Source organism: Neolamprologus multifasciatus, chromosome 7, assembly GCF_963576455.1.
Source record: "Neolamprologus multifasciatus chromosome 7, fNeoMul1.2, whole genome shotgun sequence".
NCBI lineage: Eukaryota > Metazoa > Chordata > Actinopteri > Cichliformes > Cichlidae > Neolamprologus > Neolamprologus multifasciatus.
This window is the reverse complement of record NC_140445.1, coordinates 29906618-29932902: the sequence shown is the minus strand read 5'-3', so window position 1 is coordinate 29932902 and position 26285 is coordinate 29906618. Positions and strand designations below refer to the sequence as shown.

Genomic DNA, 26285 nt, shown 5'->3' with positions numbered 1-26285 from the left:
TTCCCAGCTAAGCGTAATATTTCCCATCCACATAATGAGCGGATCTTAATTACAAATAACCCACCATACAATCTCATGTAAAAATTCCCCCTTAATGACCATTTCTGTTACTTTTTGAACTCGGTTGAGGTGATAATATAACAACGTCACAAACACTCTTAGAGCTCATAACAGCTTATAATTGGAGGGATCATTTTGGGGTTAAAGCAGAACTCACAGGTGGCCAATAAGAATGACAAACACATTTGAATAGAGTTCTTGAGTTGATTCCTTTCATATAAAAAGACTATTTCAAGGGTAACTTTGCCACCAGTTTCATCCATTTTGAAGACAAGTGCGTTCTAGGTGCTTCGCTGTCTATGATTTGTCTATTTCTGATAGTAAATCAGTTAAATGGAAATTGAAGGATATCTGATTGTTAAGTAAGCAAGACGGTCAATAGAATATCAGGTTAAGCAGCATGTTCAATGCTACAGGAATGCATTGGATTTTGAAAGAAAAATAAACTGGAGAGACATTATTTTTTCTTTGTTTAAGTGAAACAAGCCATTTAATATGATTAATTACTGTCAATATCATGTTATTCCTCCAGCATAGAATGTATCCTTGCAATCTTTTTGCACAGTTACACTTGTGGTGACAATGTATTACACATTTATGGAGCAAATAGGCAGCAGAAAGCATGGCTTTTGCTTCTGTTTTGGGACTTTTATATGTGAACAGATTACAGATATATAATTGTCACTCATCCCTAGTGTACATATTCATGAGAATAATTGTAACTGTTGATAATATGTGAAATTCTGTGGGTGGACATAGGACTGGACTTTCATTTGGGAAATTAAGTTGTGCATTCCCCCACATTAAAAAGTTGTTCATATTCAGATTTTAGAACCATAAAGAAACAGGGAAAAAAAGTCGTGTCAGTCTCCCCTAAAAAACCTTGACCAAAGGAGGTCTACCGCCTGCCACACTGCACTCATTTCTTCATGTGACCACACCATGCCCCATCCCCAAACTTGATGACTCCCTGACCTCCAGCATATCTTTGTCCCAGCGCTGCCACGACCCACTGAGTCAGTGGAAAACTCATTTAGGCCTAATTACATGGACTAGCCGTCTACACCCCCTTACTTTCTTTCCCCTCTTCGGTGAAAGAAAGTAAGAGAGGGGTAGATGGCTCTTTTCTTCTTTGCTCTCTCGCTGTCCTTTTCTCTTTGCTCTCTCGTTTCTTCTCTCATCGTGCTCCAGTTACCAGGTCAGAGTAGCCCTCCGCTACCAGCCAGCCAAAACACACACATGCATGGACACACACAGGCACACAGGATATCCAACACTCTAGTGTGGCCAAGAGGCCACAGGTAAGCAGGTACAAAGGCTTTTAGATGGTTCATTGTTATTTCCTTGGGGTCAGCCATAGGTTAGGGCCCAGTCTTAATTAGTTAACATAACTTATACATGATCAACCTTCTTCGGGTCCTATGGTGCCCAAATACACACAAAGTGCCTTTCTAAGATGTAAAGCCAAGAAGTAAGAAGGGTTCATCTACACATGTATTGACTGTTCCCAAGGAACCATCCAGTTAACCCTGTCCAGGAAAGACACACATCATTCATGTACACACACACACACGCACACACACACACACGGTTGGATCAAGCAGCACGTATAAGGTTTAGATTCAAAGGGTCAGGTAAGTGAAATGTAAGGAACCCATGAAAGGAATCTTACACTGGGACGTCAAATGGCACAAACACAACGTCAGAAACAAAAAGTCATATTAATGATAGATGTCAGTGTGGGGTCAGCACACAGGTTGTATGTCAGGACCTATGCTGCAACATCACCAGGTATTAAAAAATACCTGACAGGGAGAGTTAAAGGTATTCTTAAAAATCCTCCCGCCTGTGTCAGGTAGATTTTTTTTTTTGCCTTAGATGCATAGACATAAACAAAGACAGAGACATGGACAGCAATAGATAAACAAATTACAAGTCAGCTATTTATAGCTGTGCTGAAATGTATGATGAGGAGTCAAGCTAATGAGTCCAGCTGAGAGAGACCCTTGTCGGTACGCATTACGTAGATTAGCCATACTGTTAAGAGCAGCAGTCGTAAAAACCAATGAAATGTCATAACTATACTCAAATAAACTACTTTTTAAAAGCACTAAGGTATTGATAGAAAATTTCATGCTCACGTGAAATCCATAATACACTACACATACTAACAGCCTGGAGTAAGATCACAGTTGCAAAATACTATATTTGCTGCTGACTGTAATTTACCAAGCCGAATTACTCTCATAGTTACTGGGAAACATATTTTGCATTTGCAACCTCTGCATGAATAGCCAGCACATCCGATCAATATCTAGTCCATAAAGCAGACGCCACAGTCACAACAATTAACGTCCTTGCGTCTATTAACCAATCGGAAATATAAATTGAAATCTGTTCTGCCACCGCAACTGAAAAAAAAAACATGACTGCCACCATTAATAGTCTATATTACACTTCCAGAAAGTTTAGGCACACTCAGGATATGGTATTAATTTGTTTGGGAAATGCTTACTGCTCTGTACTGTAAGAGGACTCAGGGGACTGGATGAGATCCAAGGCCAAACCATAAGGAAGGAGGGTAAGCATCGACAACAACACCCTAATGATGCTCTGGTAATGGAGTGGGTCACTTAGAAAGACTACTCATTCAGGCAGGCAAAAAAGATGGTAATAGATGCACTGGCATAAATTTAACTGGGAAGACCAAAATGCTAAGTATTTACACGAAACAGGTTAAAATGTGTTGCTAAAAATATTTTACTGCTTTTTTTTAATCACAACACCAATTATCTAAAACCAACAACAACAGTATATACTATAAAACATATAAAAGATACTCCACTCTCTAGACTGTTTACTCCACCCAGCCTTTTAACTGCAAAGGTTTTAATGTGTTTTAATGTGTCTGGGATGTTTAACTGTAAAACCACCATATCACTAAGTAGACTATTTCACTTCAAGGGAGGGGGTTAAAAGACGGTTTCACTCACTGACAGTAAACAAATATAAATAATTCAGGGAGGGAGAGATTACCATTTTATTTATGTTACAGGTCAGTTACTGTTTCAGGGTTGTGATCCAGTGTCTGTATATATGCTTGTGAGTGTGCACATAAAGAAGAAAACATTTATTATCAAACTGGTTTGGTCAGTTTTTTTTAAAGAAATATACAAACTACTTAAATCTTCATTTTAATGCTAAGTAACTGTCAGTGTCCTTGTAGACAGGTAGTATACCTGTGTAATAGTCGGTCTTTCCTTAAAACACATTTCCAAATTAACACGTGCACAGGTTAATAATACTGATGTGAACTGGGAGTAAAATAATGCAAATAAATAAATAAACACAAAAATCAAATTTAAATTTTAAAGCAGGTTTTGAGTTTCCTTATTGCGCCTCACACCCCTGGGGCGCTTCATTAGTTTGCTTCTACCTCCCCCTACCGACAATCATAAGACATCTAACATCAGGACCAACTCACATTCCTACAACCTAGGCTCCTAGGCTAGTGATTTGCTTACATTTGTAATAGTAATGCCATCCTTTTTAGTATTTGAACTAAACCACCAAAGCCCTTCAGTTTACATGCTATACACTATAAACACCACATAAGCCTTACTAAATACACTTTAGCGAGGCTTTAAAAGCAAACACAAGCTAAAAGACTTCTAATAGACAGTCTAAATAAAGCTAACTTCAATAGACGTCTGTGCATTAACTTACTGATTTAAACAATTTTACTATACTTATATCTCTCGAGAGTTATAGGATGGACATTAGCCAAAGACAGTACCTGGACCTCCGAAATGCAAATTCTTCAAGTGTTACTGTTTAATTGAATCCATCGAAGAACTCAGTGTTTAGCTAATGAGCTGGAAGAGCCCGTCCTTGTTGTAGCTGTGGTTGAGATAATACTTATTCCAGCTAAGTCTTGCAGCTAATCCATTTTAAAAGTGTCTTCACGGTGTTCTTGCTGGCCTAAGCTAATTAATCATAATTTGGTTGGTCTAATACACTAATATTTAACAGTTTCGCTTCTGTTTTTCATCTTTATGGGGAGAGCAAATAAACATGTCTGATTGTACAAAAAAAAAAAAACTAACACTTTTTTATGTGCACATAAAATGTGTGCAGCAACTCAGTGAAGTTCAAATTGAGCATCAGCGGGGGGGTGACTGACGTGACATTGGTGTTGGTCTGAGTATTTTAGAAACTGCTGCAATCTGCTATCATTCTCCTGCACAACTATCTCTAGGCTTGGTCTGAAAAGAGAAAATATGCAGTGAGGGGGTCGAAAATACCTCGTTGATGACGGAGTTGATTCAAGTTGATAGAAGGGGGACAATGGCCCAAATAAACAGTCATTACAACTGAGGTATGCAGAATATCTCTAAATGCACAATATGTGTCTTAAAGCAGATTAGCTGCAATAGAGGAATACTCACTAGGTACCACTCCTGTCAGCTAATAATAGAAAATTGAGGTTACACACAGGCTCACCAAAACTGGTTAACAGAACACACAGAAAACCTTTGCCTTGATATCTGCTGTGACATTCAGAGGGTAGGGTCAGAATTTGACATAAACCATATGAAAGCATGGATCATGTCTAGTTTCTATTAACTCTCCAGGCTGTTGGTTCTGATCGTGTACTCATGTGGGGGATTTTTTTCTTGACACACTTTGAGTATTGTTGCTGACCATGTCCAACCCTTTAAAACCACAGTGTGCCCATCTTCGGATGGCTCCTTTCAGCGTAACGCACCATGTCACAAAGCGAAAATGGCCTCCACAATCACAAATTTCAATCCAGCAGACCACCTGAGATATGTGGTATGAGTTTGGGATGTGCAGCCGACAATTCTGCATCCGAGGACTGTTTCCTTGTTTTATCTATGCCAAGAAGAATTAAGGCAGCTCTGAAGGTAAAAGAACCAGGCTGGTACTACCAAAGGGTACCTAACAAACACCATAAAGGACAGTATTTTAAATTAAAGAAATTCAGGTAAACTGTCAGTTTTAACTGATGACTACACCAACATGAGCTTTATTCAGTTATGCAGAACGCTCAGCCTAACAAAGGCTAGAACTATTTGGAATGCAACACAAGACACCATTTTCAGTTGAATTAAAACAGCTTTATTAGTGTACACTGTAAGAAGTTGTTTATGCAAGGTAGTTGGAAAGCCTATGAAGTGAAGTGTTTGAAAAGACAGAAATTCTAAGAGACTGTCTAAGTGAATATGCTCCATTGACAGCAAGCAAAAGGAACAGCATGTATGATAAAAACAAAAGTACAACTATATAACAACACATCACTAGTGACATGTAGAAACTTCACTGTCTCCAAAGAACCACCTTCTTGACGATTCACCTGAAAGAGGCTTATTTGAAGATACACAATTGTCATCACAATCAGGAAACAAAAAGAAATAATAATAATAATAATAATAATAACAATAATAATACAACATGTGATCCTTAAATAGGAATGCGGACCTTCAGAATGTGTTGAAGTAGCCTTCATGAAACCTTATTTGGTTTCATCTTCCCTCAGAGCTGGTAATTTGTAGGCCAGGCTAAAGTCTTAGGTGGCACTTAAAAACAAATAGAAGCGAAGGCTTTTGCTGGATCCCGGAAATACGCACAAAACAGTATGACTAGCCATCAGAAAAAAACGAAAAGAAAAGAAAAAAACCTTATCAATGTTTCTGCATAGAACAAACGTGGGTTAGCAATAATACACCATGATATCGTCACTTTAACATTTGGAAAGTCTGGCTAGAACATCCAGTCAACATTTTCCCTAATAAATAAAAAAAGAAAATATAAGACAGGTTGACAGATAAATAACAAAAAGATAAACAACATTTACCACATTGAGCTGGTTTTAGTCTGGTTACAGATGAGCATTAGTTAGGTGAAGAAGTATAGGTCAACATTTGCCTGGGTCAAACCAGTATAAAGACAGGCAGAGCTCTAAAGTAAAGATAAAAATAAAGGCAATGAAGTACACTGCCTAATGAGAGACGTCATCCATCAACCGCTCTAAAACCCACCTACTGAATTTTGACATCTTTGAATATGCAATAATGTATCATGTACCAGGATTTCTGGACTTCATGTCTTGGCCCTCATTATGTGAGAAGCTAAACCTTCATTTTGGTGTCCTTACTTAAAAAATAAAATAATAGCAATAATAATATGTCACATCTGCATCACTGATCAAATAAAAAATGGGAATGTGTTTACGTGCACACCAACAACCTTTATTTAGAGAATGTAAAATGAGGATACTGGGAATGTGACAGCAAGAGCCACAACAATGAGGCAAGTGAGTCCCATTATTATATATTTACATGTCCCACTATAAATCCCAAGTAAAGAATTTACTTACAGTACAGAGACTTCAACTTAGTATCCCCGTGTGCAGATAAACACACTCATTGTTAATTAATGTGCATGTGTTGAATTACGGAACTCAATCAGCTTTTGATGCAGTTTGTTCACTGCACACTGGAATCTCTACTCCACAAACACACCTTTCAGCAACAGAGCTATATTAATTAATACCATGTGCTGTATACTCCATTGCGAGGCGGTTGGATTATACATCAATATCCAAAAGGTCAGTTATTTAGTAATCGAAACACCTTCATTTTTCTAATAGCTGTGGTACGTAACCATAAAATGCTCATCTTTAATTGTGGAGCTCAAACAGACACTGGTGAATTTAAAGATTAAGCCGATCTTTGGTCAGACTAAGATGAAATACTGGTATCACTAATATGACATCTGTAAGAGCCTAAATATGGTGAAAGTCTCCAAATTTCAGATGTTGAAGAAAGAAAGGTATCAATTAGGACAATGTCAGTCATTGAGCGCAATGATAACTAAATGTGCTTTAAGTGGTAAATTCAGTGATAATGGTATATCCTATGCTACACACACACACACACACACAAATAGTCATCAAGCTGTAATAATTTTCAAACTGAAGGTATGTTCTAAAAAAAAATAAATTCTAATAAAAAGGAAGAAAGCTTTAAAGATTTTAAATATATTTATATGTAAAAAATACTCAGAAAATACAAAATGTAGCTAAAGGAAACAAGTAAAGAAAATAACTGTAGAGTAACTAGCTTGTGGAGTACTTAAAGCTTGAATACTTAAACGCTTTCAAACGCCAATGTCGGTACCAGCTGGCTTTCGGATAGGAAATTTTATTTATTTATTCATTTTTCAAATCAAATGAACACCAATTCATGCAATGTAAGGGCCCAAATCTTTACAGTAAATAGTCTAAAATATTAATCTTCTTCTGTGATTATCTTGAATCGAGTGGGCTTTTCAACACTTCTATATTTTCGATTTAAAAGCATACCTTGCTATATTTTACATGAAAGGCAACCGTTTTTAATTTAGGATAGTGCAAGTGCGGAATAGAGGACGCTTGTTAATTACAGTCCAACACTGCAGGACTTTACTTACTGATAAAATGTCAATAATGATACACTATTTCAGAGATTTATGCCTCTTCCACAAATGTGAAACATAGGGAATAGGTGTTTATCTTTTCCTCTTGTTAGACGTAAGCAATAGTGAAGCCTTGTGTTTAATCTTAAGCCTGTGCATCTCAAAGTCTATACAGAGCTCCTCTTCACAAACAAGCTGATGTAACTGTGGAATAAAATAAGGAGAATGTAAGAGAGGGTGCATGGGAGGAACTAATTTTGGCCAAGTGTGACATATTGTAGACACTTGCTTCAAGTAATCCTCAACTTTAATTCCAATCATCTACACTAGGTGGTTAATGATGACTACTACTATTTAATGGAAACTCCTCACCAACCAATTCACACTTCGTATAAAGAGGAGACACTTTATCATTATGAAAACAAAGGAAAAGAAAAGCGCATACGGTTTGTGTGCATGAGAAAATGCGAAGATGGGGTTCGTGAGTAATTAAACCCCTTTAAGAGCAGAAGACTTTGCATTCCAACATAGTGAGGTCAGTGATAACAACAGCACATGACTGACTGGGAGAAGAGAGGAGCATCCCAAATCAAATGGAAGTTTGGTTGCCAGAAAATGAAGATGTGAAGTTGGCTTTGGTCGATTGTGAGCCTGGAGTGGCAGTAGTACTGTTAGTCAGCGTCGTGTAAATGGAAATACTGACATGGGATCAAAGTTGTGCTGTGGTAAATAGGTAGTGAAGATGCGATCTGAACGAGTAGTTGGACAGACTGTCCAGCAAGTAGAAGGTCACATGCTCGATCCCCGAAGCAGCTGTTGTTGTCAGTGAGGAGGAAAATAAAGCTCTGTCCTGCTTTGGGTTTCCAGATCAGAGCACAAATGTAGGCTCGCCCAATAGGACATCACTCTCTTGTCATTTTGATATTGCAAGGTGATCTCACTTGATGAGAACTAGAATGTGTCAGTTGTTCCAACAGAGTCAGGGTCTATTGTGGCATCACTTAATAAACCACTATTGTCAATTAGTGATGTCAAGCTCTTGTCCTCAGGGTCCAATGTGTGTGTGGGGTTTTTTCTTCTTGTTTTTGTTTTGTTGTTTGTACATCACTTAAGACTGCATGGTGCTCTCCTTTAGGATACACTGTTCAAACACTGAAATGTCTGACTTTGCATCTGCAAAAGCAGGACACTGTTTAGGACATACTAGAGCAGCGCACTGAGGGTGAACCCATTTGGGTCAACACCTTATCCAACCACTGGAGGGGGCCGTTGAGATGCAGTTCAATCCAACAAGGGGTGCTGGTGACTGTCTGACGCCTGCAAGGATAAAAATATAGCACATGGGTATGGGACAAAAGTAGCTAAAAGTAGCATTTCATGTGATTTGTTATTGATAATAAGCAGCATTTATAGATGGATTTCATATCAATATTCATTTTTTTATTTTTTAAAGCACAAAAAAGACAGTATGTTAAACATTATTATGAGATTTCTTACGTGTGATTAAAAATACTAAAATGTACATCTGAGTTTGCAGTTTGACCGAGACTGTTACATTGTGTGTTATTCTTGGCAGGATGCCTTTACTGCACTTAAAGTCTGTTTGGGACATGCCAACCAACTACTATTCTGTTTAAATAAAAAACTGTTTGGGGTGTAAAAAGCACCCGTTTTACCTTCCACTGAACACTGGGGAGCAGTAAGGCAAAAAGTCTGTCCTCATCCTTTGTTAATGATGTTCCATGCATTTAGCAACTAAAAACTTGTTATAGTTTGTGTGTGCACATAAAATGTTGACTTAAAATCTTGCACGAGCTGCTTCTCTACGACCTGCATGAAAGATATACTGCTGACACCGCAATAGAGAGTGAGAGTGTACCTAGATTTGAATTTCAAGTCCTTCATCACTTTCTCAAGTTAGGTTGCTGATTCACTATTTCTCCTTAAGACTAATTTACTTAGGTTCAGTCCATTAACTTGAAGGTATACAAGCTATGAGTCAGTGTTAAGGGAAACTACAGTCTTTTTCATGCACAAACAGTCCAATAGCTTCAGAAAACTCCCCCTAGAACATCTTGAGAACTAATTTGATTTCAGAGAACTAATACAACTTCTATTGCTGACTATTCAACCATCACATCATGGCAAGCAAAATGTGCAGAGGTGAAGGGAGCCACAAGCTTTGTCACAACTATTTGTGACACTTATGTGGCCTCTACCCACAAGCTCATTTTTAGTGAATAAAGAACTTAGATGGACACTGATGTGTACAACAAAATTACACCAAAAGTTGTTTTTAAAAAGAGGAGGTAGGCTTAAGCCTTTCAGTTCATAGAACCAGAAAAATATTGTTAGCAATCAGAGTCATGCCAACATTTGCAACATTAACAGTTTACAGAAAAAAATTAATGAATTAAACAGCTCAGAAATTGCAAACACTATATTCCTGCGCAATCCCCAGAGAGAGACAACACTACTGAGTTTTACTGAGCAACTCTCTGGTCTGATGGCAACCAGAAAGCCCTCCACTCATTATGGATGGCAGTGTAAGAGAACATGTGCTTCAGAGACAAATTCACCTGTACTCAGCTCCCCAGCCCTTGACAAAGCTCATTCTGATGGTGCACATCCTGGTTAGTTGGTATACAGCCTCAAACCCTTGATTTACTGACTGGGCCAGCAGTGCAGCAAACTCCTGGTTGTTAAAAATCTTCAGATTACAGCCTATCAAAACAGAAAAAAATACATTACATACAGAAAAAGGAAACAAACAAAATGATGTGTGGGACTAATAATCTCCACCAGGAAAGATTCAATTTAGTTAATGCAAATACTCCGAGTACATTTAATTTTTCACATTTGTGCACATGTAACATTTTACAAAAATAAAGCCAAATTAAATAAATGTGCATTTCCAAAACTGGTAAGCTGAATATTATAATTAACAAGATCACAGCTGTGATATATTTGTAGGTACCAAGCTGAACCATTGTGAGGAGTGGGTGTGTTGCATGTTAGGAATTATTCTACACAAGCCTTACAAATCTGACCCCTGAATGTTCAAAAGATCTTTGTGGTGCGTTTCAGTACCACTGTGTGCTTCAGTAATGATAGCATTCACACTGCTCTTTTGGCCAGGGATGAAATGTTCAAAGTTACATGGGTACAGATGAGTCAGAGTGTGGGTGAGTGTCTGAAAAGACTGTCACACTGTATTCCCTTTCTTCAAGCTCAATTTCATCAATATCAGAGGGGGGGATCTACATATCAGAGCTATTTTCATTTAAAAAAACAAACAAAAAGCAGAGCCATCACGCACCATCATTTTCTAAATCTTTGTTTGGTGATACTTCCATTGGAAGAGGACCAACACTAAGGTTTTTTTTTCCAAAAAGGGCACGAGCAGGTTGTATCCACCGAGAAGGGAGAGATCCTTCAATGTGTACAGCAAAACACTAGGGACTTTCTATCAGTCGGACACCAACAGACTAAATAAACCAATCTGGAAGGCCACCTCTGTGATACAAACTGGACATGTTAGAAGCCCTCTGAACCACTTACTGTACAGGCAGCAGTGCACTTTTTACTAAGAGTGATTCAGCTCCACACTGACTGACACAGGAAATTGTGGTTCATGCCATAACTGTGTTCAAATTAACACGTCTGCCTAGCAGAGAATCATCTCTCAACAGTTTATCTCAACCTTGCAGTGTCACAGCAATTAACACTTACTGATTTACTTCACTGTACTGCACTTTCTGCTACTGAGAAACTTTAATAGCATCTGATATTTGCTATGCTGTTTCTACTACGCTAGGTAAGTCACTTTTTTATAAACTTATATTTTTTTTACTGTATTGTATGCTACTACTTAATATTGTTAGCCAAACATTTACTTATTTAACATTTTTTAATACTCATTTTGATCCCAGATTAGTTTTTACCTTTCTGAGACATTTGCAAAATTCACATCTTTAGGATAAATGAAGTATATCTTCTATACTGTATCTTGTAAGCAAACCAGGCAGGACCTTTTTAAACTGTTGTATAAGAATCATTCAGCTTGATTTAAAAAATAAAATAAAACATGTACAGACCTGGTGGTATCTTGCAGACTGTGGCGGGGTGCCAGCCATATCGTTGATTGCAGTTAGGACTCTGGACAAAAATGGCACTGTCGCTGAGGCACTCGGCAAACACCTCCCCTCCAATATAATACAATCTCACGCCACGACCTGCAGAATGTATCACAGAAAAATTTATGTGAAGCTAAAAAAAAGACAGAAAAAGACAGAAAAAAAAAATCACAAAGGCTTACTCTGGAGCAAAGCTTGAACTTGAGTGAAATATCAGTGGGCGTAGCTATGGAAAGTCTTAAATCAGTCACACCTATTCAGCAACATGTCTTTATCAGATAGATTTTTAAAAGCCATCACTGAAAGAACTGCTGTATTTCTCAAAAGAAACAAAAAGCTGTATTTCTCACAGCACCTTTACAATTGAAATCTCTGTAAAGACACATTTACAGCTCAAGGATGTCAGTGTAATGAATCTGAGATTCATAGTGCAGGTATTGTTAAAGTGCTGCAACACTGTAAAAATCCTTAAAAAGAGCTTTTCCCACGCATAGTAGCTGCTACACCATGTTATTTTTGAGTGTGTGGCAGTGTATGCCGTACCTATATGCCTCCTTGTCATTTCAACAGTAGCATTTCTGTTAACATTGCTGAGAAGCCCTAAACAGAAGCGTTCAGAGTTGGAGGGATCGGTGAAGCCATCAACGGTCAGGGATGGCTGTGAGGCATGGAACGTCTCTCCAACCCGCTGGTTTAGCTCGTAGTAAGCTATAGAGCACCAGAATGCTGGTTCGCTATAGGTGACTGGCTGAAGGTCTGAAAGAAAGAAATCAAGGTGGTAATGTTTAAAGTTTTCATTAAATCGTTTATTGATAATTTCCAAGGAAACTAAAGATAACCGATAAAGAAATAAACCAATAAATTGCTCTTACCCAGGCCGTGACTGACAGGAGACAGGGTGCTCGGTGACATTTCTGCTGGTGAGCCTGATGACAAAAACATACAACACATTACATCTTGTTGTACTTTGTTTTGCATTTTAAACACTGCCTGTGTAAAACACACTGCTGTAATGAGGTGCATGTGTGAGGAAAAAAAAAAATCCAGAAGTTTACATGTGAGTATAATCTTAAGGATATTTCCAAGTGCTAAACTCAACTAATCTACCTGATTCCATACTTTGATTCATCTGCTGGTCGCTGGTTTCACCATCTTCACTCATATAGCCAGGTGGAGGAGTGTCTGTAAAAAAGGAACATTAAATAAGTTGTGTATTCTTGACAGCAACCATTGTTTAAAACCCAAACAAAGCCAAGAGGTTTTTATACTAAACCAAAGCTCAAGAGTTATCACAGAAAGATCAGTTGTTGCTTTAAACAAATGAGTGAAACTACTGAAATATGAAGGAAAACATACATACCTGGTATATAGTTATTAGGAGGATCTATGCCTGCAGGGAAGTTGGTGTTTTCAGGAATGGAGTTTGTAAAGTCGTCTAGAGGCGGAAGCTCTGTCAGAATCTCTGTGTGACGTGGGACCAACACCGGTGGCAGCACTGAAGAGAAAAGAAGTGTTATTGACAAGTACAGATGGAAATTGTTATACCAGTTAATATGATATAATTATATGCATTTTCCACTAAATATAATCTTGTAAAAAGACGAATGAACACTAATATAAACACATTTAGACTGATTTTAACAGCACAAAATGGAAATGGAAACAATGATTTTGCTATGACTACCATGCTCATAGGGTTGTTCAAGGACATCTTGAACACCAGAACCAAAAGTACTTGAAGTAAGAGGACACACAATTCTCAAGGACCCTTACCAGGTGTCTCCACTCTCTGGTAATGGTAGGGATTGACACACACTTCATCCTTCTTAAGGTTAAATGCATACTGGCAGGTGTCAATGGCCCTCAGCTCATGGTGGCTGTGAAGGTCAGGCCATCTCCACAGGCGGCAGTAGATGACGTGTGGCAGACCCTTACGATGAGACACCTGAAGACGGCCATCCAGTGACCTAAGAGAATTGAGAAAGCGAGAGAAGATGAAAAGCAGCTCACAATGCGCCAAGATCTTCACAAGAAACTCTCAGGAACTCTGAAAGGTGATTGTGTCATGTGGAGTTCCTGGTTTGAAAGTGCTTACTAATATATATATTTCAAAAAGTCACTGGATATGTTGCATGGCTAAACCTTATTTTAAAAGCCTACCTGCTAGTTGATTATTTAAAAAGCTATAAAGAAAGCTTTTCAGTGGAAATGACCAGCTACATTATTTCCTTATTGTCTAAATAACCATAAATGCAAACTCGTAGCACAAGTTGTGATTACATCTGGTTTAAAAAACAAAAACAACAGAAATGACCCCACCTTAAAGAAACAATGGGCATTACTTTTTTCTGCACAACTTTTGCAATAATGAAGACATATGTAGTAAATCTGCTGGATCACTGTATTTTTCATGCATGTGAGTATATTCACCTGCTGTGGTCAGGATATCCGTACATGCCTGCTGAGTCCCACTGCTCTATCATGTGGCCTGAGCCTAGACCCCAAAGGTCTGAGCAATTGCTACAGACACAGAAACACACAGGCACGCACACCAAAGACATGCATACACATACACACGCACACAAGTGGAAAAAGAAAAAAAAATACAAAATGAAAGCAAACAGATGGTAAACATGAGGCGTTTCATTCCAAATTAGTACGATGAAATCACAGATATGTACAGTTGGTAACTCAATGGCATGAAGGAAGGAAAAAGCTCCACCTTCAGTTTCCCAGTAAGAGACCAACAAGATGACAGATGACTGCAAGACAAATCCAAATCAGACAATAGTGATGTGGTGCAATCAGGTGACACAGAATGGCTCCGTAAGATAATACAATTCCAGGCATGCATCCAATTGTCATTTACTTGACTTAGGAGGTTAATAAGCCGCTAAAATGCACAACTGCAAAGAACACACAAACAAATAAAAATAAAATAAAACCACACATTTGGGCATGTTTTTTTCAAAAACATATGAGAAGTGTGATGTGAAGAAATATATTAATCTAAACATGAATGATATGTGAATGAGGACATTAAAAGAAAAAAAAAAAAAATCACTAAACACTTTGTGTGTCAAGACATGAGAAAAAAAAAAAAAAAAAGATACAACACTAATGTGTATCTGCACATAAGGAGTTTGTGTGAGAGATCCTGTTGTCTGATTAGAGCAAAATGACTGTCATGCCTGTCTGTGCAAGGTTCTCTATCTCGAAGCTTATCACCCTACTTGCATAGTTTTACAACTACAAGAATCACAGATAGCACTTTGCCTTCTTCCTTTCTTACTTAAAAGGTCAAAAGTACAATGTCTCTTGAGTCCATCGTCAAAAAGCCCCCTGTCTGGGAACACTTGATCTTCATCTATTCACCTATTGATCACTGGAGATAAATGACATAAAACTAGAACTGTATTTTAAAGGCGTCTTCTTGCAAGTTTAACCAAAGTATGCGCAAAACATTAGGATGTTGTCATTTAAAATTTCCATCACCACCAACTACTATCTCCAGAAATAGCAGAGCTGCTACAGTGTTTCCTACCTCCAGTCAGAAAGAAACCTACAAACACCTTGCAATACTCGAGATACCTTTTTCCACATCCTTCACTCCACCCACAAAAAGACCAAAAGAAAAAAAAAAAATCTTAGGCTTTATCGTCACTTTCTTGAGCTTGAGAGGTGAGAGGTGATGTGACGTACTATGCAGCTAAAAGAATCCAAGCTGTGTAGTTACAACCCTTAAAACATACTGTCTAAACAAATGTCTTTCGGTAACTATCATGATTTTATCAGTTCTATATCAGAAACTACAATCTAACCTACATTCCTCAATGAGAAAAAAACAGCAGACATTTAGCATCATGCAAGTCTTGTCTTTTTCATTTACAGGACATGGATGACAACATATGATGAGCCATTCTCATCTGTGCTAAAATCTCTGACAACTTCCTCAACAGTTAGACCACTTTCAGATGCACTGTTTAGAATACATAACCACATACAATACTGTGCAAAAATGTTGTGCTGGCCCTCATTTCTTTGCATCTTGCTTCTATGATGGCTTGGGCTGCATTTCAGCCCTAGGTGTTGGGGATCTTGTAAGAACTGATTGTATCGTGATTACAGAAAAGTATCATTAGATTTTGATCCACCACACAATACCATCTGGAAAGCATCTGATGAGCTGCAACTTTCAGTCTGGTAATGATCCCAAACACACTCGAATGGAAAACTGTCAGTTTCAGTCATTGATTGGTCTCCCCTGAGCCTGGACCTCAATATTATTGAAGTGGTAAGGGATCATGTAGACAGAGAACAACACAAAAGACATCTGGCATCCAAAGAACTTTGAATGTCCTTCAAGAGAACAATTCCTGAAGACTACTTAAAGAAAGCTTGCCTAAGTTAGTTTAAGTCCAATTGTATAAACCCTGTTTTTGCCTTGTATACTGTATTTACATGTTTGAAAACATCACTGCACATATTTCTACATTTTCTTAGCAAAATATAAAGAAATGATGGGTACCTTAAAACTTTTGCAAAGTACTGTATGTGTTACATTCCACTTTTTGCAAGGTAATGTTGGATAAATATGTTATATTCAACGACTAATTTGAGCTTTACATGCAATTCTAGTGATTCTCTGCTTTGCACTACAGTACCACTGTATGGGCGCTACAAACACTGAGCTCAGTTCTGTAACTTTAATAATAATATATATATTAGCTCATCCATTCAGAGTACATCTACACAAATGCATTAAAGACTGCAATGTAATTATGTCTGTCTGACCTCAGCCAGAAATCTGACCAGAGTGCACTGCTGAGAAACTATCTGCCCACCAAGGACATCATCTAATATTCCTTAATACAGAAGGTGAACCTGTCTGTGCTACAAGGCCAAAAAAAGGAAAAAAGAAATACAGTGCAAACTCCATCACATTAGCTGCATTTACATTTCTGGTCACCTCACAAAGCCCTCAGTTGTTTCACAAACTAAGTTACAAAAAAAATGGAAGGAAAGCAGGAAAGCACCAGTCTGCCAAACCAGACACATGCTAGTTTCACCTCCATTATATTCTAGGTAAATCTGACCAGCATTCTCTGTGACTATATGGGTTTCTACCCCAATACTCCAGCTTCGTCCCACAGTCAAAAGGTGAGCTTGTTTTGTTAATTGGCCATGGATAAGAAGTAGATAAAGTGCTTTTAGTGTACAGAATAAGACATGTGCATGGATGTATGGTTAAATGTGGCCTGTAGTCTAAAGCACATATGTAGGACTAGAAAACTGTTATTGAAATGCCAATTGCTTTAAACACCTGATGTAAAATTAGATCTGAATTTTCATTTCTTTTTTTTTTCTCCATATCTGTCAAAAACTACCAATAGAAAGCAATGGGTTGAGTGATCAAGAATAGCACCCATCAATTCAGTGACAGGCCAGTCTGAGTGTGCTGATTTATGGTCAGTATAAGTACGTAGTGTGGTACTAAAATAATACCAAATTATAATTTGTAATTAATGTGAAGCTTAAGACAGAAAGGAGAGAAAGACTACATTGCATAAAACACTTGAGAAGGGAAGCTTCTAATAATCCGATCCTCAGTGAATTAATGAAAGGTGATCACGTGTACTTTGTTGGGTTTCCATGACTTTTTTGCCTCACCTCATCTGGAGACTTCCAACACCTTCTCATGTGACAAACAGAAATATACTGAAGCTATATGTAAGAGAGGTAGCCAGTGACTATTTGAACAAGGTATTATGGCGAACAGTTTCAGAATGAAAAGAATAAATAGATGCATTTTCTTTTGTTTTTTCTTCACTTGTTTGCAAAAACTGCAATGTGTTAAGAGAATATGTAACAACTGTAACAAACTTATACATCCTGCACAACTCATTTTTTAAGAGAATTTCATCAACTTTTGTAATCATATGTTCATCATATTTCAAACAGTTTGTTAACTGGTGCAGAATGCTTTACATACCAAAGGTATTCTTAAGTTTTTGGACATTGCTTCAACAGCTATTCACATTTGGTTGTCTCTTGCTTTATTGCTTGAGAGTTAATAATAAGAGTAATAACATAATTTCTACAAAACGTACTGGACTTAAAGTGCTTCATGAAGTGAAGTGGCCAATGCAGAGTGCTAATTAAAAAAGCAGCTATTTAATTAGTAACTCCTGCTGTTATCTGAAAGTACTTAAAAGTATGCTACCAGTTAAACAACAACATTATGCTCCTACCTTTGAAGCCAGAGACGTTTATTACTCAAATAACATTTAAATCTTTGATTTGAAAACAAACTTTATAGAATTAGGAGACGAGACGGTGCAAACTACTGGCGCAAGACACAAAACTATTTCAGAATAGATTTTAAAGATAAATTCTAGAACAGGCACGTTAATCTTTTCACTGTTTTCGATCAAATTCATTCGAATGATCACTTATCGGCATAATGTTCTCAAAGGAAACACTGAAATCAGCTCAGGCAGTTCATATTCTTAAGGTGCAGAAGACCGCAAGGCTGATGCAATCAAAGATTATCAGATAAATCAATAAGAATATAGAGCAAACTCTGCAGACGGTGTGAATGCACCCCCGAGTTCTGGATATAGGTTAGTGAGTTCTAATGAAAGCAAGCACAAGATGGTTTTGGTTGGCAATGCATGCAGGACATCTGTTTCCTCCAACCTGGTTTCACTTCTGCTGCCTTGCTAACCTATGGCACAAAGTATTGGGGAAGTGGACCCACTGTTGCATAACGGAGACTTCTTTCTGCAAATGTGTGGGTGCCTGTCACTCTTTTTCTTACTTTCATGTGTGTTGATATACCTCACTGCACTCACTAATTTGCGGTATTGTGGCACACCATTCCATGCTGCCAGCAGATTTGTTTTTGTGTGGAAGTGTGACAGTGCTGAAAGAAACAAATGCATTGTTCATTGTAGTCTTCATTTTTAACCATTCAGTGGAAATGAAAAAAATTGTAAGTTTACATGTGCTTTATATAAATGTATTAATGCACAAAGCTGTTGTGAATGAGCGTCTACAGTTCAGAGACAAAAAACATAGAAATACAGGATCTCTGGGTCCCCATCTTACCTGGGTATGGTGACACACTTTGTGTTGCTGTTCTGTGTACTGATCGCTTTCTCTAGCTCGTCCAATTGTCCCGTCTTCTTAAGCTTCTTTACCAAGCTTTTAACTGCTTTTTCACACCACTTCTCCTCCTGTCCACCTCCATTCTGCTCCCCAACCCCTCCGATTCCTCCTCCTGCTCCTCCGCTCCCCGCTGGAGTCTTCTTCCATCCCAAGAGCCGCTTCACAACAGGTGGGGTGAAGGGAAGGATGGAGGACATGGTAGCTTGTTGAATGTTCTGATGCCCCTCTTAATCTGTCTTGAGTTGGGAAAGAAGGGTTCGGGGGGAGTGATATAGTTGACTGGTCTGAACTCACTGTTAATATACCCAGCGTATGTATGTCTTTTACGAGTAATGTTTGATCAGAACTAAGTCATTGGTCTTCAGAAGTCAAACTAAATATAGGGATTGAAGGGGAATAAATCCAAAGAAACCTAGAAAACAGAGAGAAAACACACATTAACATTTGTGCACAAGTAAGACACCTAAGAAAATATTAAGTGAGATGAACAATTGAATGCATTTCTTTTAAACTTAGTTGTTTCTTTTTCTAAATCATTTGTATCACAGCTTTCCACTATCATCTCTCCCACTGCACACGAAGCACAAAAATTTGATGCATCCGTATTAACAATTTTTTTTTTTTTATTAAAGCCATTAACACCTAACTTTTGCAAACTTTTTAAACAGAGATGTATTTTTAGGAGTACAACACTCACAGGTCATCTCACTGGCTATTTAAAGATATATAGAAATGATGAACAGCATTTGTTGCCATGCTGCATTTGATTTGAAAATCTGAGTACGTAACTGACATAGCCTAAAAAAAAATAAATTTCACCAATACACTATTTACAGAAACATGTTTCAAGTACAGGCAACAGAGCAACAGTTATTATACATATTTATCACAGTCCTATATTACAAAGCAGTATTTGGGGCTTAGTGGAGGAACTTTAGGTTCAACCCAAGTTTTGAAACCCACTGCCTACTTATTAACTTAATATAACTTTCACTTTTGTCATTTTCTGGCAACAACTAATTAGACATACCCTGTGGTTACTAGCAGCTTTTAAGCAATTTTATATGTTGTTGTTTAGCCTTTAAAATAGTTATAACACTAAAAGAACGCTAAGGCTCGTATAAAGCCTTGACCTTGTATAAAATTTGCAGTTCTACTTACCTGCCAGTTTAAATTCTGTTTATATTTTTGTTCGTTACTTGCTCTCACACAGTCTAAAACCACCAGGGTTGCATCCATCTTACCAAGCTAATGCTCATCCTGTGCTTCTATGACAGAGTTGTGGTGCTGAGAAGTCTACTAACTTACACATACAAAGCTTACTTGCTGGTTTTCTACTGGGCTTTAAATAGAGTTTTTATGTGCTGCTCCAGTCTTCCTAACCACACATTAATATACTTCTTATTTATATCATTTACATACAATTCTGCTTTGGTTGCAGTAAATGTGCTACTTTTAGCTTGACATGTGTCTTTGACCACTTCATATTTTCTATTATTGTAGTTTTCTATTTTAAAGTAGAATAGGCCACCCCGCTACCAGTAAATGTATGCACGTTTGTGCCATATGTGGCCAACACCACTGTGTGAATGTGCTCATAGCTAGACTTGAAAAGCCTAGCTTGACTTATCGAGTTGATAGGAACCATTGTGTGACCACTTAGCCCGACTGCCGATGTTAGAGTGAGTGAACCCAAATATCACAATTCATCCTGGTATACTGGATTTGCTTGTTAGTACAGCCCCCTTGCATTTCACTATTTACACCAAATTTTTTGGTCTCTAATGTAGTTATTCAGCATCACATGCATGTTGTTCACACAAATGCAGCTCTAGACAAATCAATACTAAACTTTTGAAGGATCCTAACCCATATAAATCTGTTATTCCAAATGGTGGATGATGCACTTGATCCTTTTCCCCAGTATATAGTCGGCTTTGGAAACAACTAAAGGGTATATAATTATGCTCAAGTATTGTTTTTACTTAACAGGGAAGAACACCCATCTTAGGTAGCAATCTATAGCATTTCTGTAACCAAAACCTGTTATTACCCTATCATAAGGAAACTGAGGACTGTTTAATCCTGGTCAGTAGCAGGTTCCTAGAGGGAATTTCAGATGAAACCTGCTGGCCCACCTACTCCTGATAAACTCTTAAGCTTCCAGGATGCTTTTCTTTAGACTTTCAATCTGATATTCCCCTTCACTACAACTGAGTGGAGCAATTCTAAACCTCAACCTCATCCTCAATTGGACTAGCAACTAAGCAGAAAACAGCTAATGAAATATGGAACACACACTAAACACCAAGTTCAGGACACTGATGTGAGCTTTGACTCGGAAGTGTAACCTCCTCCTGTATTAGACCTGTCTTTTTTATTGCAAAGAGCCATTTTCTAGCCTATTGACGGAAGCACACATGCTCAGACTGTGCAATTCAAACAGGACCTCCAGAGACAACTGTAATTAAATTACTAAAGGAAATTTGAAAATGCATCTTCTTTGCAGACTCAGTCTTGCCAAGACTATACTCCATTGCTTTTGGATTAGACAGCTGCACTACAGATCAATGGACTCAAATAAATCCAGACAGAACTACTGGTAGATGCAGATTTCTCAAGATAGCTGCCAGGTGGAAGGGATAAATATCCTTAGTGTGTTACTCTGAAAGTCCAAGCTCCTTCTAAGAATTATTTTCACTTAATGCTTAACCCTTGGACTCCTACAGTAAGAGCAGCTTCCAGAGAGAGACCTTTCCTTAAAATAATTAACTACAAGCTTAATTCTGTGTTTGTTTGATACTGTCCAAACAGCAAAGCACGCCAAGCAATATTTCTAGCTGTAGTACGCAAAATAACAGCTACTGGATGAAAGCTTAATGGCTTTTTCAATACACGGATTGAGTTCAATGAAAAGCAATTATTTGGTCCACATGAATGATCACTTAAGCGTTGTGGTTAATATGCTGAAGAGAAGCAATGGTTTTTCGAAATAACAAAATCTCAGGGACAAGCCGCTGGCGAGTGTGAGAGCCTTCAAAGTGAACACAAAGTCTCAATGCAAGTTAAGGAGTCAGGAGAACAAAACGTGCCGATTAGGCCGTTTGTTATTTGCTCCTCATTCGTTGATTCGTGTCAGCTCGAAATCCTGGCATCCTATCGGGATCTTACGAAGGGAATAAGCAACAATAATATGTCTGCAACGATCTGTTTGGGTTACTTCTTCTCCGAGATCGCCTGCATAACACACGCGATTCGAAGAATAAGCTAACGCTACTTAATGGCAAGGGGATGTAGACTTCAACGAGCCACAAAAGGCGAGTTGGTCTCATTGCTGGCTGTCATTTGCCCCCAGCCACATATTGGTGAAGATATTAGGGTTTCTTTTGTCTCGGAATGACTGATAGTTCCCCCTTATCCTCTTCACCTCGCCCCCCCTCTCGCTCAAAAAAAAAAAAAAAAAAAAAAACAAGAGTGCGAAAAAAATCTGCTAGCAACCTTGCTACTTTGTGTCACAGACAAACAGGTCTGTGGCATGTTTTGTCGCTTACAAATCAATTCTCTTTCATTGTTAAAATAAAAAAAAAAAAACACGCTTACCCAGCACCGAGATAAAGTGAAGCTTAACAGTCACTGGAGTACCTGTGAAAAAAGCCTGCTTGCTCATTTTGAATTCATCCGGAGATACTTTGAAATGTATTTTCCACCTCCTAGCCGCCGGAATGATGGCTCCTCATTCAAAGCTCAACCAAACATGTATTGCTTCGCGCAAAACAAACGTAAGCAGACTTCACAATGCCCCGCCCCCCAACTGGTTCTATTGGTCACATCCGGGGATTTAGCCCCAAAGCCCTCGACTGTTTAGCCCGTAACCTGTTGCCAGACGCGTGCTCTATTGGTCTGACGCAGTGTCCGTCACAGGGTGTTACGCATGGAGGTATGTCGGTGTTACCTTGATTATCTTTATAAAATTGCATAATACACTTGTACACTAACTGTATCTCTGTATCTACACGAACACAAACACACTGACACACAGAAATATATATATATATATATATTTTTTTTTAATTTTTTTTTTTGTGTACTTAAGTGAAACCTTAAACCGCTAATCATTTATAATTTGCGGTTGGGTGGGTCCAGACAATCTGGCTACATAATGCAAATAGCCTCTACACCTGCAACGCATGTAAATAAAATCAATGTGTTGGCAGGAGACAATACACAAAATCATGTGGATCCCTTTGTTCTTTTTTCCCCTCGTTATGTTTAAGCGTCAAAGAGCCAAAGGAGCACATACTCGGTGCGCATAGGACTCACCTGGGACACGTTGCTCAGCTGCGGTTGAAAGTCCCCTACGCTTAAGGACCAAATGATGCACTACAATACAAACTGTGCTACACAGCTGCGGCTTAATAACCAGCTCATGACGAGGCCGGATGCTAAAACTAAAACAAGAAGTGGACACCACAGGTGACTGTGCCTTTTTTCCCACTCGCCATAACCAACGAAACTTCCCTCACTTGTAAGTACTTCTGTGTTTCCTCTTTCGTCCATTGCCTAAACTTTAAGAGTTTGACAGAGTTGTAGGAAACACATGTAGCAGTTCTAACAAGTGTATTTTGTAGACTAAAAGATGCAGATAAGTTTAGTCTATTCATCCATCCTTGGAATTAGATAGATAGATGTAGAATCAATAGGCCATTCTTTTCAAGTCAAATACAATAGCAGTAACTGATGAAAGAGGCAAATAATCCTTGTTGTTTCATATTACATTTTCCACATTGTTCCTACAGGGGCTGAGTACCTGTCGGCAGGTAGGTATTAGATGATGTTGTGAATGTGTAGAGAAGAACAGATAATAAACCTCCCTGGACCATCACTAAGGAGACAAAAAACCTCCCTTGAGTTGATGGCAGTGTTTGCTATAAAACCTCTTATGAGACTCGTTCTGTTGCATAAATCTTTGTACAGTGAAGGCAGTGCCATTTTTCTTTCTCTGCTTTGCATTATTATCTTTAAAAGAACGCCTCATGTTTTTCTGTGTGCAGGTGTGTGTCTGATTTGTATACCACAGGCAATGGGAAAATGCTGCAAACGCAATGGGAGACTGCTGTGCTTGTGTCTGCTGCCTTGTATGATGACTGGCCATCTTTTAATTTATATTGGCATCTCCATATTCATCACCATCTCCTACGCTCCGCCAAAAATAACTCTCCACTATATTGCTCCAGGGATTTCTGCTAATTCTTCAACTATGGCCTCCCATCCACTCGGGCCTTTCTGGAACCTTCGTTTGGAGGACAGTGCTCTGTGGAACCAGCTTCAGCATGCTTGGGACCGTGAGCACAATCCACTACTGAGAGGAAACACAACTCGCATACAGAGGAAGCCCAAAGCTAAGTTTTTATCAGAGATTAACAATGAATGTATTTCTGACAACACGTCACACAAGTGTTCAGTCCCTCACATGCAAGATATAAACAGGCTGCCAGAACAGATTAGGGCATTTATCAGGTCAATGTACTACAGGGAGTACCCCCTTCTTATCAACCAACCTGGTATGTGTAGGAAAGACAACAGTAGCTTTGATCTGGACTCTCCCATGCTCCTCATGGCTATCAAATCTCAAGTGGGAAACTTTGAAAATAGGCAGGCAATCCGTGAAACATGGGGACGCAGTGGTCTGGTGGAAGGGGAATCAAATAAAAAAGGTGGATTGGTGCGCACAGTCTTTCTTCTCGGAAGGCAGGACTCAGGTACAGGTCCACACCCAGACCTAAAAAATCTCCTGGAGCTAGAGAACCTGAAGTATGGGGATATTCTACTGTGGGACTTCAGAGATACTTTTTATAATTTGACCCTAAAGGACTTGCTGTTCTGGCGATGGTTCGAGCAGTACTGTCCCACTGCCATCTTTGTTTTCAAAGGGGACGATGACGTCTTTGTCAGAACAAATGCCCTTCTGGATTATCTGCACAAGAACAAGGAGGAGCACAAACTACAGCTACTTTTAAAAAGGAAAACTGAGATGGATATGTTCATTGGGGACGTGATTACTAATGCAATGCCAAACCGTGAACCGTCCACAAAATACTACATACCAGAAAATTTCTACAAAGGAGTGTATCCACCCTATGCTGGTGGAGGAGGGGTGGTGTATTCTGGATCACTTGCACTACGTTTGAAAGAGGTGTCTGAGAGGGTCCACCTTTTCCCTATTGATGATGTGTATCTTGGAATGTGCCTGCACAGACTCGGGCTTTCTCCAACCCATCACCCGGGTTTTTTAACATTTGACCTCCCAGCAGGAGAAAGGGAAAATCCTTGTGCATACAGATCTGTTCTGCTTGTTCACAAACGGAGTCCCAAGGAGATGGTTACTCTGTGGAAAAAGCTCCAGAACCTGCCTGGTCAATGCTAAGGCTCATTTGCCAACCAAATAGGACTCAGTGAGTACAGGATGACTGCTACAACCACACTCACTGACTTCATCTTCATATCAATCAGGCATTGTCACGTTAAGAAAGGTCACATAATGGACATTTCCTGTGTGGAGTTAAAAACTGAATAGGAGACCAATCTACCTCAAAGAGGGTTTGTTAATAAGGCATCACAGATTAAGGGCATACATTCTGGCCCCTTATTCACCATTTGTATGTATTTACTCTTCTTTAACTTAAAGGTTTATTTTGTTAACTATAGAAAATATTTTACCATTGTAAATGATTTAGATGTATTTATACAGTGGCTGGTGAACATAGTTTTTTTTCCCCCTTTCTTAAATTTCTTGGCACTATTTTCTTCCCTTTAAGTCAGCAGTTTCTCTTAATGTTCTGATGTTTAACTTTCACTTCAAAACTGCAACACAGCTTGATTAAATGTATAATTTTCCTGTGATGCCTTCTGTACCTCAAAAAAAGCAATGCTTGACTTTGAAAGGTGTGTATCTACATGGTTGTAATCCTTAAAAAAAACTTTTTTTAAATGTTCTCTGCTGCCAGAAAAACAGTTTTTTTAGCGTCAATCTATGATGCTAACTTCTTCCAACTTCTTGTATTCAATCATAAAGCATAAAACAACAATGTCTTTCAAGTCATGAAAATCTGAAAATCACTGATAAAGTAAAATTATGCAGTTGTTATTCAAAACGCTATAAGTTGCCTTAAACATGGACAATGTTCACGGGTATATAGATGTTGTAACACTGGAGTTTGGTTGTGAATAAAAAAGATGAACTTTAGCATTTCTTGAAAGATAAAATACTCAGTAAGAGTTTAAGTGCATTAATAGACACATTACAAATCAGCAGCATGGCACAAACAGCAGAGATCACATTTAAGTAAATATTTCCGCACTTGCAGTCTGAAATGTTTATGGATAACTCTAGTGTTTGGCGCGCTCGTCTCTTCTTTCTTCTTGATTATATTAGTAGCCCAT

General features: G+C 38.4%; 2 protein-coding genes across 7 annotated transcripts; one reads left to right on the top strand and one right to left on the bottom strand.

Moving 5' to 3' along the window:
• On the bottom strand, nucleotides 1-23272 carry smad2 (SMAD family member 2). 5 transcript variants are annotated; one of them, XM_085167105.1, is made up of 11 exons: nucleotides 23166-23272; nucleotides 18786-19257; nucleotides 14106-14195; nucleotides 13449-13642; nucleotides 13036-13170; nucleotides 12783-12857; nucleotides 12548-12601; nucleotides 12219-12431; nucleotides 11637-11774; nucleotides 10119-10263; nucleotides 1-8856 (listed from the first exon to the last, which is right to left on the bottom strand). In XM_085167105.1, the coding sequence occupies exons 2-11, from the start codon at nucleotides 19040-19042 to the stop codon at nucleotides 8733-8735; spliced, it is 1425 nt and encodes a 474-aa protein (XP_085023231.1). In that variant the 5' UTR covers nucleotides 19043-19257; nucleotides 23166-23272; the 3' UTR covers nucleotides 1-8732. The 5 variants fall into 5 exon arrangements, with proteins under 5 accessions (XP_085023231.1, XP_085023230.1, XP_085023229.1 ...); XM_085167104.1 differs by lacking the exon at nucleotides 23166-23272 and adding an exon at nucleotides 22488-22596; XM_085167103.1 differs by lacking the exon at nucleotides 23166-23272 and adding an exon at nucleotides 22446-22595.
• On the top strand, nucleotides 23259-26285 carry LOC146514531 (N-acetyllactosaminide beta-1,3-N-acetylglucosaminyltransferase 2). 2 transcript variants are annotated; one of them, XM_085167109.1, is made up of 3 exons: nucleotides 23259-23370; nucleotides 23642-23662; nucleotides 23897-26285. In XM_085167109.1, exon 3 carries the CDS (start codon nucleotides 23926-23928, stop codon nucleotides 25267-25269), a length of 1344 nt encoding a protein of 447 aa, XP_085023235.1. In that variant the 5' UTR covers nucleotides 23259-23370; nucleotides 23642-23662; nucleotides 23897-23925; the 3' UTR covers nucleotides 25270-26285. The 2 variants fall into 2 exon arrangements, with proteins under 2 accessions (XP_085023235.1, XP_085023234.1); XM_085167108.1 differs by lacking the exon at nucleotides 23642-23662.

Bases quoted from the DNA above. Each gene is read 5' to 3' on its own strand.
- LOC146514531 (XM_085167108.1), top strand. From the start codon at position 23,926: ATGGGAAAATGCTGCAAACGCAATGGGAGACTGCTGTGCTTGTGTCTG.
- smad2 (XM_085167105.1), bottom strand. From the start codon at position 19,042: ATGTCCTCCATCCTTCCCTTCACCCCACCTGTTGTGAAGCGGCTCTTG. The intron at 13,643-14,105 runs GTGAATATACTC...CAATTCTCTTAG, and splicing joins GGATATCCTGACCACAGCAG to GTCACTGGATGGCCGTCTTC. The intron at 12,602-12,782 runs GTAGATTAGTTG...TTTTGTCATCAG, and splicing joins GAATCAAAGTATGGAATCAG to GCTCACCAGCAGAAATGTCA.